At 51.6% G+C, this 13,196-nt stretch overlaps 6 protein-coding genes across 6 annotated transcripts; 2 read left to right on the forward strand and 4 right to left on the reverse strand.

Annotated features, from left to right (window-relative positions):
• Nucleotides 1–280: 280 nt before the first annotated feature.
• Nucleotides 281–799, forward strand: BD324DRAFT_650378 (hypothetical protein; the record flags this gene model as incomplete). The annotated part of the gene is made up of 1 exon (XM_022018136.1): nucleotides 281–799. One exon carries the CDS (start codon nucleotides 281–283, stop codon nucleotides 797–799), a length of 519 nt encoding a protein of 172 aa, XP_021871820.1.
• A 161-nt stretch (nucleotides 800–960) lies between these two features.
• Nucleotides 961–3,196, reverse strand: BD324DRAFT_680711 (hypothetical protein). Its single transcript, XM_022019093.1, has 8 exons — nucleotides 2,809–3,196; nucleotides 2,744–2,754; nucleotides 2,439–2,677; nucleotides 2,260–2,389; nucleotides 2,153–2,206; nucleotides 2,068–2,100; nucleotides 1,212–2,025; nucleotides 961–1,162 (listed from the first exon to the last, which is right to left on the reverse strand). Exons 1-8 carry the CDS (start codon nucleotides 3,143–3,145, stop codon nucleotides 1,113–1,115), a joined length of 1,668 nt encoding a protein of 555 aa, XP_021871821.1. The 5' UTR covers nucleotides 3,146–3,196; the 3' UTR covers nucleotides 961–1,112.
• Nucleotides 3,197–3,544: 348 nt separating this feature from the next.
• BD324DRAFT_623489 (hypothetical protein) lies at nucleotides 3,545–5,904 on the reverse strand. Its single transcript, XM_022015587.1, has 6 exons — nucleotides 5,519–5,904; nucleotides 5,298–5,431; nucleotides 5,180–5,249; nucleotides 4,750–5,127; nucleotides 4,211–4,701; nucleotides 3,545–4,161 (listed from the first exon to the last, which is right to left on the reverse strand). Exons 1-6 carry the CDS (start codon nucleotides 5,777–5,779, stop codon nucleotides 3,582–3,584), a joined length of 1,914 nt encoding a protein of 637 aa, XP_021871822.1. The 5' UTR covers nucleotides 5,780–5,904; the 3' UTR covers nucleotides 3,545–3,581.
• A 17-nt stretch (nucleotides 5,905–5,921) lies between these two features.
• Nucleotides 5,922–6,847, reverse strand: BD324DRAFT_623492 (acyl-CoA N-acyltransferase). Its single transcript, XM_022015588.1, has 2 exons — nucleotides 6,354–6,847; nucleotides 5,922–6,291 (listed from the first exon to the last, which is right to left on the reverse strand). The coding sequence occupies exons 1-2, from the start codon at nucleotides 6,715–6,717 to the stop codon at nucleotides 6,026–6,028; spliced, it is 630 nt and encodes a 209-aa protein (XP_021871823.1). The 5' UTR covers nucleotides 6,718–6,847; the 3' UTR covers nucleotides 5,922–6,025.
• Nucleotides 6,848–7,314: 467 nt separating this feature from the next.
• BD324DRAFT_650382 (hypothetical protein) lies at nucleotides 7,315–12,031 on the forward strand (the record flags this gene model as incomplete). Its single annotated transcript, XM_022018137.1, has 3 exons — nucleotides 7,315–7,655; nucleotides 7,707–10,285; nucleotides 10,338–12,031. The coding sequence occupies 3 exons, from the start codon at nucleotides 7,315–7,317 to the stop codon at nucleotides 12,029–12,031; spliced, it is 4,614 nt and encodes a 1,537-aa protein (XP_021871824.1).
• Nucleotides 12,032–12,283: 252 nt separating this feature from the next.
• Nucleotides 12,284–12,929, reverse strand: BD324DRAFT_650383 (hypothetical protein; the record flags this gene model as incomplete). Its single annotated transcript, XM_022018138.1, has 3 exons — nucleotides 12,284–12,432; nucleotides 12,494–12,760; nucleotides 12,836–12,929. 3 exons carry the CDS (start codon nucleotides 12,927–12,929, stop codon nucleotides 12,284–12,286), a joined length of 510 nt encoding a protein of 169 aa, XP_021871825.1.
• Nucleotides 12,930–13,196: the final 267 nt, after the last annotated feature.

The raw sequence follows: 13,196 nt of genomic DNA on the forward strand, positions 1-13,196 counted from the left end.
GGTACTTAAAAATGATTCGATGTGGCGCAAAGATGGTGCAGAAGCATAATCGTGATCACATTCCGCCCTTGAGGCCCTGACCGGCGCAGAACCGTTCTGCATCTGGCATGAGACGACCCGTGACTGAGATAAGATATGTATGAGACGTATAAATGATCCTGCTTCCCGGGCTGACTTGATCACTGATCCACACGAGCCTGTTGGAACTTCCTTCCTCGGTCCTAGAAACGTGAATACTGTACGTAGATCCTAATCACCTACGTTTCGAGTCTCCATCATCATGAACACCAACTACCAGCCCTACCATCCAGCTCATGCCCAAGAGAACAAGGAGCAGTTCAATCAGGGCATGTACACCACGTATCAACCATATCACCCTGCTTTCGCTCAAGAGAGTAAAGAACAATTCAATCAGGCTCCTCCGCCCTTCGCCGCCAATTCACCAGCGTGGAATGGCCAAGCCTACGTAAATCAAGTACCATACAACGCGAACGCCGCTCCTGCCTCGATCAATGCGGTACCTCACAATCACGGGGTCCTCCCACTACCAAACACGACTGTTTTGAAATCTAGCCGTTTGGTCTCTCCTATCTCGTTTGGAACTTCGATCACATGGATTGTCTTAGGTGGTATATGTGTCATCGCTGCTATTGCCATGATGGTCGTCAATGGTGGCGCATATCCTGGAGGAATCGGTCTACTGGCGGCCGGTCTGATATGGTTGGCCAGCGGGACCGTTTGGCTAGTCATGATCAAGGTTCACCGTTCCCGCCAGAAGAAGCAAGGCATTCCTAGCTGAGTTCCGGCACATAATGCGCACGAATCTCTCACCTTTTCTGCTTGGGCTCTTGGGCTATTAGTGTCTCCGGAAAGGTATATGTATGTATGCACATGACTCTTCTATGGTGCAGCTTTGACTCGAACCAGGCCTACGTTTCGTTCCGCCCACCCAATTCTTTCCTCTGGTTTCCCATTTCCTACGAATCGAGGGGTTGGCACTCTTCAGGCAGGATCCCATTGCTGAGAGTTATATTGTGCTTGAAGAGAACATTGACGGAATAACTCTGCTGCTCGAACGGCATGCCTTGGCTTGATGCTTTATCCCACATATTTTAGGTCGGTAGGGCCTCTAACCAAAATGTAGCCTCTGGTGACAGGGTAGCTTATCGAGTTTCTCAGTATTTGGAAAGATGCGTGGTCACATTACTCACTATTGAGACTAGGGACGGACTGTCTACTTGCTGTGAGCTCACATAGTATCGGTTCCAGCTGCTGGAGTATCAATGTCGTGCTGTAAAGAGCCCCTGTGTCGTTGATGCGGAGCGAGTCGAACCAATGTTGCAGATAGGACAGATCCAAGAATGTCCAGAATCTCACCACTTGTTCATGGCTCGGCGCAGAGTGAGCGAGGCTGTCAAAGTAGGGAAACAAAGTGCTAGCGTATACTTCGTTCACTATTGACTGGTATTCAACAGAGTGTAGCCGCGAGAGGATTCCTTGAGTTCGTACCCAGGAGGCAAGGATGGCAATGTTGTCTTGAAGCTCTACATTCCTCTCGATGGATTGATCACCATACAGCCCCGTCATAGTACTGGTTGGCCAGATTGACCCCGAAGAGAGATCAGTAGGCGCATAAAGACTCTTCCCGAGCCCCTTTTGAACTTGTTGAAGGTCCAATTCCATCCTGGCAGCGGCACGACAAACCAGTAGATGGAGGATTTTTGTCCAGTTCCCAGTGAAACGCGACGCCAGCATCATCTTCTCACGAGCCGAAGCGTAGTATGGTAAGAGAGCATTCATCTGACTCGGTGCATCCTTGAAGCCAAGCTGCCGATGACTGTTGCCGAGGTCTCTTGCGATCTGACTCGCGAATAGATCTTCGTGGTGTCTCGCCCTTTTAGATGGCGGGATCTGATCGCTAGATGAAGCTAAGCTCGAGAATGGCGAGCTGTCGGATGTCACTGGTAGCAAGATAGCCGCATCCAGATAGCCTGAAGGTCTTCTCTCTTCCACCACAGTGCCACCCTAACACGGATGAGTAATTCAAAACGTGATGTCGGCACTCACGCTTTCCAAAGGGATTAGGGCCTCAAAATTGAGCTGGAACATGGGGGTCAGCTATGAACATTTGACGAGTGTTTTCCCAACGTACAGTGCTTGAAACTTCGCTGCCGCTCCAAAGATCAGGGTTCCACCATCCATCCAGCTGGAAGCGAAGAGTGATGAGACTTTTAATCATTATGGCCACTTGTGGCTCACCTGACTGCTTGTACTGCCATCTTGTTGCCTGACTTTGGCCATGTACGATCTTCGCATGATGCCGAACATGGAGGAATAGGCTAAGCCCACTTGTCCCAGAGAGTTATTGAGATCAGTCGCCTGCAACATACTGACAGCATCTCAGCCTGACGGCCTGTTTGAAAGACGAACATGCTTACAATATTGCGGTGGACTGGGTGGGCGTTCCCTTTTTCTTTTTCGTCTTTGTTATGACCAACTTTAATGGATCACCGTGAGATCTTGCAGCATCGGGTCCAGTATGGTGATTGATGCCTGCCGTCCATGACCCTGCAGACAACGTGATATCTGTCCCTGGAACTATGCTCTGCAACAAGGGGCTCCAGGAATATTTTCCAGGCTCTGACGACGCCTGGAGCACGAAGAGGCGAAAAAGAACCTGAAATCCGGCCCTCAGCACAAAGCACTCTGTACAATTTTCCCGGAAACCTCATCAAGGACTCACATATGTTGCGCCTGTACAAGCGCATAACATGAGCGTCCACTCAAATTTGAATACTGCCTGCTTACCTGTGGATATCTCGTGACGCACAGTCACATCGTTATTTGTCGCTCGGCCAAAGTTATCTACATCATGCGGTTCCAAGTCCTGGTAGAAGCTTTGCCATGATGCCGGATCATTGTCCGCCGAATTGGGAGACTTGCCAGAATATGGATCGACAACAAGTCTTTCTCGACGTCGAGACCTTCTCTGTGAGAGGTATGTCTGGTGCGGGATAGAGTCTCCGAGATCATCACTCTTATTCCAAATGGTATTCGTACTGAGCCAGACGGCATTCCACGCATCAGCGGGTTCTTGAACGAGGGTTTTCGACAGGGAATCATCCTGCCAGGATCTGGTGGACATTCTGACTCAAATTCAGAAGATATCGGTGTCAAATGCGATGAGAAGCCTGGGGATATAGAATATAAATGTTGTACATGGGGGAGAAAGGGCCCCCCTTCCCTCTCCTTCTCGATACGTATATACCTCTGTCAGACTATCATCCCCTGTCGAAGATTCTTTGCTCCGCCTTCCCGCATCATAGTCATGGTATAACCTAAGATCCCTTTCTACACGGTGTAGCCGCTGGTCCTGCACCGGGACCCAACAAAAGTGGTACCTTTTACAATTTGTAGAATACCGTTTACAACTTGCAGTTCGGGTCACGCCACATGGCAGAAATCCAACGGCAACATACGTATTCAATAATGACGCAAGCAGTGCAGATGAATATTGAAGAGCCGCCCAGAGAACACTGTTGAACCTGATAATGTTCAATTGCATACCAACACAGCTGTAATTACGCCAAGAGCTTCCTGAGTGCCTTCTCGCACGTCTTGCGCCCCTGTCCCTCACAAACCCGATGACCGACACCTTTCACCTTTTCCCAGGATACCAAAGCAGATACATCCGTGACATCCTCTGCGAGACTTCGTTGTCCTTCAGCCCAATTGCTATCGGCCTTGATTCTGTCTTCAGAGCTGATAACAATGGCTGGTCGCTTCGATGGGTACGAGTCTCCAGCTTCGAGCAACGCGATGAAGGATGAGGATGTATGGGTGTGAGATGCGAATGTTTCCTGCAGACGAGCCTTTTGCAGGGATTCTGAGAGATATGCAGTGTTGGGCTCAGGGTAAGTGGAAGCCAACACCCGAGAGAGCGAGGTCGATCGTCGGAGCAGAATGGAGGGGAACCGGAATATTGACAGGGGCGTCAAAAGAGACGGCAGAAGACGTGTGGCAACCCGATGGGCGGTCAGACTGAGAACTGAACGACCGTTTGGAGATTCGGAGAAATAGGTCGTGGCAGTTGCGGCTTCGATATGCAGGAATGAATGAACAAGATCAGGGTGTCGAGCCGCAAAGACTCGAGAAACGAGACTGTGAAACTTTGATTAGCATGGTCTCGGCATGATCTGACATAACTTACCTTCCGTAACCTTCCCCGACAAGCACAAACTGACCGTTCTTGCCAATATTGTCTGACAGGTCCAAGGCACTGTACAGGGTATCCGCGACGTTGCCCAAATCCGCGCCACTGAGCACATCGCTGAAGCCATACCCTGGGCGGTCCCATACACAGACTCTGCCGACATGTCCCTGGCTTTGCAAGTCGAAGATCCATTTACCAGGGTTCTCTGCATCCAAGTCAGAAGGTGGGAGAGGGTGATTCAAGAGAGCTAGGGAGCCAGGCACCCCCGAAGGTGATTCGTAGAGCACCGTGGGAAGTTTGGATTCCTTCTTGCCCTTGCTTTGGACCAAAAAGGACGAAGCTGTCGAATTGATCGGATCGACACACGCCAAATGGACCTGGAAGGACCAAGGCGTCTTGGGAGGGTGGACTCGCACCAACACAGATGCCTCGGATGGGCGAGGGACCGAACAATCGTAGGCTCGGATGCTCGAGTCGATGACGAGGAGCTGATACCGTTCAGCACATCCTGGACAATTTCTGTGAGGAGGACTTACCACCACCAACACGAGACCAGCTAGCCCCGCAAGAAGTCCAATGACACCGCGGAGGAATCCGACGAAACGGCCCCAGACTCCCTTCTCCAAACCCATAGCCACCCTCGCGGCAGACTCTTCACCTTCTCTCTCCCTGACCGCAGCCTCAGTAAGCATCCGCGTGATTCGCTGAGACTCTTTCCATTTGGCTCTGCGCACAAGGTAGCTGCTCAAGAGGGAGAAGAGGAGGGTGACCGCGGTGAGGATGAAGGGGATGAGGAATAAAGGCGAATGAGCTCGGTTGAGACATGGGTTCAGAAGGATGAGGAGGACCAGCGGGATGTGCAGGATGACAGTGATGAGACTGGTCAGGAAAAACAGGTATGGCGGGTGGGAAAACTGGATACACCGTCAGCACGCATGATGCTCGCTCGGTATTGGAGAGCCTCACAAAGATCACAGAGCCGAGACCGATCCATGAGCCCAGGGCCGAGTACCAGAAATCGGCGAAACCACTTCCTCTGATGATTACATGAGTGCCCTTTCAATAGTAGCTCCCGGATACACACCTATAAGGCAGGAGAACACCACTAAAGTCCAAACTCGTATTCAGGAACAAAACCAGAGACAAGACCAGCGATAGAAAAGTAAGCAGAACGAGAGCAAAGAAGGTGAGACGGAGGGGGAAAGTGGTCAGGATTCTCTGTGCGCCGGGTTAGCGTATGTCCTGGTGATCCGTCGTCCTTTGCTCCGAGGCAAAAAACAAAGATGATGAGAAACGCGTGCTTACCCTTTGACCAGCTTTACTGACTCTGGGCGCTTGCTCGGTAGGACCTGGTCGATGTATGGTCCCATAGACTCCTCTCTGACTTCCAGCGATGCTTCGTTGACTGACGGACACGGTCCTATCATGCTTAGATCCACGAGGCGAAGCTTTGACTCCGGATGTCGGTGTATGACCATCGGCATTATGGGAGAGGAGGGAGGTGACTTCTGTCGGCTCTTGGCGGGGCGAGGCTGGTGGTGAGGATGCTCGCGATGAGGCAGCCATGATGGTGAGAACAGATCGACCGGTGCGGCGGTTGGATGGAATCAGTTGACAGTAAGGGTCCGAGGAAGATAACCAGGTCAAAAGGTGATCAATTCCCGGTCCAGATCTAGAAATGAGGCGAAAAGGAAATCAAGGCAAAGTACGTCACTACTGAATCAACCTGAGCACAGACAAGATTACGTAAAATGTACCGTGGTCCTTCGCTTCATATTTACAGCGTCCAGCGTCATTTGGGAATGCATCGATCTATGATTTGTCTGATGTGGATCGTATCGGCCTGATCATGAACAGATTCCTGTACCACACTCCCTCAACCCTCTCGTTCTCGATGAATGTGTCGAGTCTGCTGGCTTCCCTGAATCCAAACTTTTCATAAAGTGCCACAGCATCTGGAGAGGCTTCGAGAAACGCTTCGGTATGATCCGAATCCGCTCTTTCTGTCCCATAACGCATCATGAGCGACCCAGCACCTCGACCCTGATAGTCTGGGTGCACAGCGATGAGCTCGAGGTCTGGGAACTTTTCAGTCGTGCTCGGTTTCGAAAATGCACGTCGTGACGCTATAAAGACTCACACCAATGACCTCGACTCCCCATCAGATCTCGATGTTGTCTGGCCCAAGCGCCAAATGTCTCATCACATAACCTCCCATCAGCCTCTGCTGGCCACTCTGGTAATCTCGTGTCTGGCTCTACGCCTTCTTTTGGTGCCTGCCACTTCATGAATCCTGCCAGCCGCCCAGTCTCCTCGTCAACAGCTTTCGCCCAATGAGCACGAGGTTCATGTAATTCGTCTAAGATCATTTTTTCCCAAAATGACCTGATAGCGGGGACACGAGGCCAACATGCGAGCGAGTGCGGGTTCTGAAATGCTGCAAAGTAGACGGAGACACATTCTGGAGCGTCTTCTTCGGTTAGTGGCAGCAGCTTGAACGGCATGACAGGAGGATTGATGTGATATTGGGATCGGAGGGCGTGCAGTGTCTCATCTCGACTTGACGAAAGGCTGCAGACAGATGTCGGAGATTGCGTTCATCTCATTGTTGCTGAATTCGAGTCCATTCCAGATCAGATTCCCTTCGGAGCCGAAGCAGAAAGCTTTGCGGAATGTACATGAGGCGGATAAATCACGTGGCCTGACTCGACTGAATCACGTGGGTTCACGCGCGCTTTGACCGCTTCCCAAAAAGCCGCACTCTTCTCTCAAGTCGGGGGGTGGGACGTGTTGACACAAAATTTGTTTCATTGCAGCTGATCACTTGATGTGGACGACGTCTATGGCTCAACGACGAGAAGAGGGACGATTAATACAACAACAACGACTATAGACCAGTCGACGCTGGACGGACGGCTTTTCTCTCTACTTTCCAAAGGAAGGCGGTCTGACCTCCTTCTCCCTGGACACGCGCGCGCGTGCATTCAGGTGTCCCTTCAATCCCTCCTCTTTGCATCCATCAAAAGGGGACAGGGGATAATTGAGGCCGAGTTGTGGACTACACGACTTCTGCCTCTCTGTTTACTTCGTCCGCGTTCAGGATGGCCGCTGTTCTCGCTCCTGAACCTCAAGTGTATCATTCTTACCCCTCACACAGCATCATGGAAGACGTATCAGATTCAGAATCTGATCCCGACCTCGAAGCCGAATTGGACCCTGATCAACAACGGTTCTATGAACAACAACATCAACAGGCAGTCTACTATCAGCAACATACTTCTGTTCATGGATCGAGTGATCAAGTCAATATGATTCAAGGACGAGGAGCTGGTCAAAATGGGAGTAATGAAGGCATGGACGATGACGAAATGTACAGTGATGATGAGAGCTCAACCGCGAGTATCCCAGATGAGAATATAGATTTTAGCTTGACCTACGCGTTGTGAGTTGAGCAACTTTGTGCAAGTACCACGTACTGATCGTTGTATCCCAGGCACACATTCCTGGCAACCGTGGAAGGTCAAGCATCTGTCGTCAAAGGGGATTCGCTACTCTTACTGGACGATGCAAATTCCTACTGGTGGCTTGTGCGCGTTCTCAAGACGGAAGATGTGGGCTACATCCCAGCAGAGAACATTGAGACGCCGTATGAGCGACTGGCCAGATTGAACAAACATCGCAATGTCGATCTGGCAGCGGCTACCATCCAAGAGAAGCAGGCTGGAGAAGTTCAAGGAAGAGAACGACTCAAGGGGGCTATCGCCGGACGGGCCAGAGGCCTGAGGGCGGAGAAATCAGGCAATGGGCCAGTTGCAAAGAAGGGAGTTCAATTCGGCCAGCCTACATTCGTTGATCATCCTGGAGTGACTTGGAGCAGCGATGAAGAGAGCGATGGAAGCTATGAGGAAGGAGACGAGGATGAAGATGTTGAGCAGGTGGATCGGGCGGACCTGGACGGAGAATATGATGATGACCATCACGAGGACGGAGACGACGCTGGAGTAGAAGAGGCTCTTGGGAATGCTGCAAACTCGAGTATGCTGGATATGGAGCCGGATGATGGTGTTGCTTGGGCAGACCAAGCCGGTCAAAACGGACAAAGGAGGGTCGTCGAGAACAGGCAGCAGCAGCAGCAGCAACAACAGCAACAACAGCAACAACAGCAACAACAGCAACAACAACACCTCCTGCAGCAGCAGGGAAACCCTCAGCCAGGTTCAAGGAATGCGTATGCTCAGGCCCAGCCGAACCAGGATCGATTACAGCGCGAAGGCAACGCTGGAGGTTATGGGGGCATACAATCCCCTTCGACGTCCAGTATCAACTCGTCGCCAGGTAGCGCTATACTCGATCCTGCCGCTGCCAATGGGACACGGCGTATCACAGCCACACCAGCCGTCGCAAATGGCAATGGCCCTCTTCTCCCTAGCGCTATACACAATCAAAATGCCCAAGGCGCACGAAACGCAAGTGGCCAATCCATCGCTTCGGTCACTTCCATGGTGTCTACGGGATCGCAGGGCAGTCTCTCTAGTTTGCAGGATGACAATGGCAAGAAAACGAAGAAGCAACGAAAGAGCAGTAAGGAGGACCTGAAAGAGGAATCTGGAACAGGAGAGAAGCGGAGGTCAAAGGGTATGCTTGGAGGACTGTTTTCGCGAAACAAGAAGGACAAGAAGGCCGCTTCAACTGGCGAGCCGAGAAATTCTGAAGATAGCACCGTCAGCGGTGCGATGGATGTTTCTCCTGGAAGTATGATATCGGATGAGTCACCAGGCAATGTCGGCAATAGGGCGCCTACGCCTGGTGTTCGAGGAGCTCCAACTGCTGGACCTAATTTAGTCCATGGGTCAAGATTGGCTGAACGCGATCAAGCCCTACAGCAAGCTTACACCAGCAAATACCTCAACAAGTCTCCTTCTGGGGATGTTCTGGCTCATAATGGCCAGCCTGATCCCAATGCCGTCACTCAATCTTCGATGCGTCTCGCGGCTACCATTAACGCTCCGAGCAGACCTCGACCAAGTAGTGTCATCATTTCTCCTAATCCCGATGGGCCGCCTATGCTCAATGTCATTCGAGTGTTCGCGGGTGAGCACGTCAAATCCGAGGCGAGTTTCAAGACTGTCCTGTTGAACGAGACGACGTCTTCTACGGACTTGATTCGACAGCTCATGCAGAGATTCCGTGTGCCTCATGCTGCCAATCCTTCGGTCTGCGACAACTATTTCTTGACTATCAAAGAATTCAACGGCGAGGAAATGGAGTTGGAGCCAAATGAGAAACCCCTCGAAGCTTTCCAAGAGGCCGTTCAGCGATGGTCAGCAGACGATCCAGATCCGACTAAGAGACTTGGGGCCATCACGCCGACCATCAAACGATCTTCCATCAGCTCCATCTCTTCAGTAGTCTCGCTGTCAAATCACCCCGCAATTGCAAAACTTGGGATGAACGATTTCCAGGACGATTCCACGGTGAAAATTTATCTGAATCGAAGACGACCAGGAAGTCAGCGAGGGTTCCCTGAACCATCCAGTGAATTCTCAAGCTACTCGACTCATCTATCGACTGTTCAAGAATCATCTCCTGACTCCAGAATCGCCAACTGGTCAAGTGCACCTGGAACACCGAGCGCCGCTTCTGATCTGACGGCTACTCCGCCCACTCCACAGGCTCCGAGTCAGCGATATAACCCATCTCTGTCCATCAATACGCACGGTCAAGCATCTCCCGAGAGATTCAGTTCTCCATCCGCTAAATTCACGATTCAACTCTTGATCAATCGCGGCGATTTACCTGACATGCTGGCCTTTGACCCGATCAGCGACGCCATCATCCCGAAGAACCTCGCTCGGGAGCGTCAAGCCAACCCGACAATGCCATTGGAATTGCGGAAGAAGCTCTTCATCCTTCCGAGGAATGTGACTGTCGCAGAGGTCATCGAGCAAGGTCTGGAGAGGTTTGGTATTCCAGAAGGCGTGGTGGATGGAGGTGATGATGTGGAGGACAAATCGAGAGGGAGGAATGGTGCGAGGGTCAAATACATCTTGACTTCGGTCAAGGACGGAGAGGGTGAGTGCAGCTATTCGGTATCGTGCTTCTCCTGAGCTCATGAATCTCCCAGAACGTCATTTGATGCTTTCGAGCAAGGTGTTGGACGCGTACACGACTCCTCCGCAATTGCGCCCTGCGGAACGTACGACACCTGAACAGCGTCGACGATCCCGCGATATGACCTTGAACCTCGGGCAACCATCAGATATTCTCGCCACTGATCCGGTCTTCATCCTTCGACGTGTTGGACCCAGAGGCACGCCAAATCAAGCTCAAAGCAATAGTGACGCCATCGCGGATCCTCGCACTCCGCTCATGGCTGACGATACTCGCTTGGAGAAGCAGAAAGCACCTGGTCTGTCACCACAGGAGATCATCGCGGCCCAGAGGGCAGCTTCTCGGGCCAATCAACGAGCTCTTATCTCCGCACATTCAAATACCAATCAAGGCGTGGACGTCGTCATTCCTGATAAGGGCACTTTCAGATCTTCAAGACTGCTCGAACCGAATGGCGGGGAGGTCGTCCGATACTCTTTCATCGATGATAATGGAGAAACGTACGATATCTCAGAGCTCATTGCGGAAGAATGGGGCGGTTCTGAAACGACCAGTCCTACGATGACCCAGCCGCCTGCCCTTGTTCGACATGGGGACTCGAGCGCGTCGAACTACGTGACTGCACCTAGTACGCCTTTGGAGCAACCGGGCAATGATATCACTCCTCGACAATCAGAGGACATTCTTCGAGATGTTCTTGCACGGTCGCAAGGTCAGGATGGCAAGTTGGAGGAAAAGTTTTCTCGAGTCATCTCGAAAGTCAAGATGTGGGCTACACCTACTTGGGAGAGCAAGGATAGGGCTGCCTCTGTGGGTCGTGGCGCCTCCAGTAGTGGAAGGGTGACGCCGCAAGGGACATCCAGCCGATCGACAACACCCCAGCCTCAAGCTGGGTCCGGGTGGAACGAGGATCCCAATCTCGATATGACCCCTCGACCTTCCCATCATCAGCCTTCTTCCGCCTCGTATCCTTCTCAAGCATCTCATGTGGATCGAAGTGATTCGCGAAATGGATCCCGTCAAGCCAATTATCAAGATACAGCTGCTTCAGTCAACCGGATCATTTCTCGACATCATCAACGTCAACAACCTTCTATCGCTTCTATCATGTCGGATTTGTCGACGGAGACTGGTGGGACACCTTCGGCTGCAGCGGAATCTATGCGAGAACGCGTATCTCGGGAACCATCTCTTGAGCCCATGTCGGAGAGTGACCAGTCACAGCTGTATGACGAGCATCGGCAGTATTCTCAACAGTCATACCAAACGCAGAGGCTATACAGCCATTCGTCTGAGGATTTACGTCACCCACCGGATATTTCTCGTACGGATGGAACTCGATCTTCAACACCTCAGACGGCCACTTCATCTACGCATCCCACCCCTCCATTCAGCACCATTGCCGTGTTCCCCCGTTCATTATCTTCGGCTAGCTCGGGACCTCGCGTGCCAGTCTCTATCAAGGACGATTTCGGGCTCAAGAATCTCATGGCTATCATCGATGTCAGATCAAGGGATTGGTCCAGGAAGAAGCCGACGCAGCCTCCTGCGAAAGAGGATGAAGTGAGAGATAAATTCTACGGCAAAGAGATCAACTGGGAGGGTGTGCATCCCGAGGTCAAAGGTTGTTTGACGGGATTGGCAGACCGTATGGACAGATTTGATAAAGAAGTGGATGATCTACTGGCGCTGGTCGCCAGTAAATGAGCTCGCGTGCCCGTGGGAAACGAGCGCCTACGTATGTTTTGATGCCACGACTAGTTACGAATGTGATGCAGGTTTTATGTCTTGTGATCACGTCCCGTTCCGAGCGATCTCTATGCGTGGCTTTACATTGTCGTAGGATTGACATAGACTCATGTATGACTCTTATACAATTGATCCCCGGTACAAGTCTATTTGATTGATGAATCGGTTCGATTGCTGATTACATTGATGACCGGGAGCTGATATACTTGATTACTCTCTCATTGCAAGATCGTACTTTGGCGGTTCAGCTCCATCGTGAACTGGGGGAGCGAACGACGTTGTGCTTCTTCCATCTCTGCGCGCTTGGATAGGTGACGAATAGACAGCTGGAGGAGGATGAGGAAAGGTGGAGTTGTCATCTGGATTCAGATTATAATAAGCATTTATCGCCCTAAAGCCGGGTATAACGTTTGGCCTCACAGTACGAAGGGAGGTCCGGATCTCCCATTTCGGGATCTCTCTGTCTCATGACGGGTGGACCAGCACGTTCAGCCGGATGGGTTGGATAGTGACTGTCACCCGATCGACGCGGATCGTATCTGTACGAAGGACCAGGTACTGATCGCGGACCACCGAGCCATGCACGTGAGACGTCCCTTGCGACTTCCGAAAAGCCAGGTGTGGGTTCAGGGTTTCGTCCTGCTCTGAATGCTTGACGATGTCTCCTAGCGAGAAGTGTCTTGCGAACTTGGTGGGAAAAAGAGGGCAAGGATCAGCATGCGATGGGGCCGCGGTAGGTGGAGGTAGGTACGAGTGACTCACCTATGGTCGCTATGATGATGACTACTAGGACGAGAATGAAGACCAAAGCACTGCTGAGAGGGAGAGTAAGCCGACTGGACACCCGCTTGATCATAACGACCAACTTACTATATCATGGTGTACGGAGAAAGATGTATACAAATGCAGATCACAAGAACAATCGACCACCTAATCCCCCAAGTAGCCGCCGCCACTCGATCGACATTAATAAATCGGCAAGAAAGGGTTTGCCGAAGCTGAGGTGAGACCGTGAGAAAGTGACATCAGCGGGATGTGTGGCGGAATGAAATCGGCCGCGGCGGGAACGGGATGCGCTGCTGGCAGGCAAGTATGGCTCATGGCTCTGGCAGGTCATTCATGG

This window comes from Kockovaella imperatae, assembly GCF_002102565.1.
Source record: "Kockovaella imperatae strain NRRL Y-17943 chromosome Unknown BD324scaffold_5, whole genome shotgun sequence".
NCBI lineage: Eukaryota > Fungi > Basidiomycota > Tremellomycetes > Tremellales > Cuniculitremaceae > Kockovaella > Kockovaella imperatae.

Excerpts from the sequence above, each read along its gene's own strand:
- BD324DRAFT_680711 (XM_022019093.1), bottom strand. The coding sequence starts at position 3,145 with ATGTCCACCAGATCCTGGCAGGATGATTCCCTGTCGAAAACCCTCGTT. Across the intron at positions 2,390-2,438 it reads ACCCAGTCCACCGCAATATT|TATGTTGCAGGCGACTGATC; the intron begins GTAAGCATGTTC and ends AGATGCTGTCAG. Across the intron at positions 2,207-2,259 it reads ATGGCAGTACAAGCAGTCAG|CTGGATGGATGGTGGAACCC; the intron begins GTGAGCCACAAG and ends CTTCGCTTCCAG.
- BD324DRAFT_623489 (XM_022015587.1), bottom strand. The coding sequence starts at position 5,779 with ATGGCTGCCTCATCGCGAGCATCCTCACCACCAGCCTCGCCCCGCCAA. Across the intron at positions 5,250-5,297 it reads GGTGTTCTCCTGCCTTATAG|AGGAAGTGGTTTCGCCGATT; the intron begins GTGTGTATCCGG and ends TGTAATCATCAG. Across the intron at positions 4,702-4,749 it reads CTGGTCTCGTGTTGGTGGTG|CTCCTCGTCATCGACTCGAG; the intron begins GTAAGTCCTCCT and ends GAACGGTATCAG.
- BD324DRAFT_623492 (XM_022015588.1), bottom strand. The coding sequence starts at position 6,717 with ATGCCGTTCAAGCTGCTGCCACTAACCGAAGAAGACGCTCCAGAATGT. Across the intron at positions 6,292-6,353 it reads GGGGAGTCGAGGTCATTGGT|ACCTCGAGCTCATCGCTGTG; the intron begins GTGAGTCTTTAT and ends AAAAGTTCCCAG.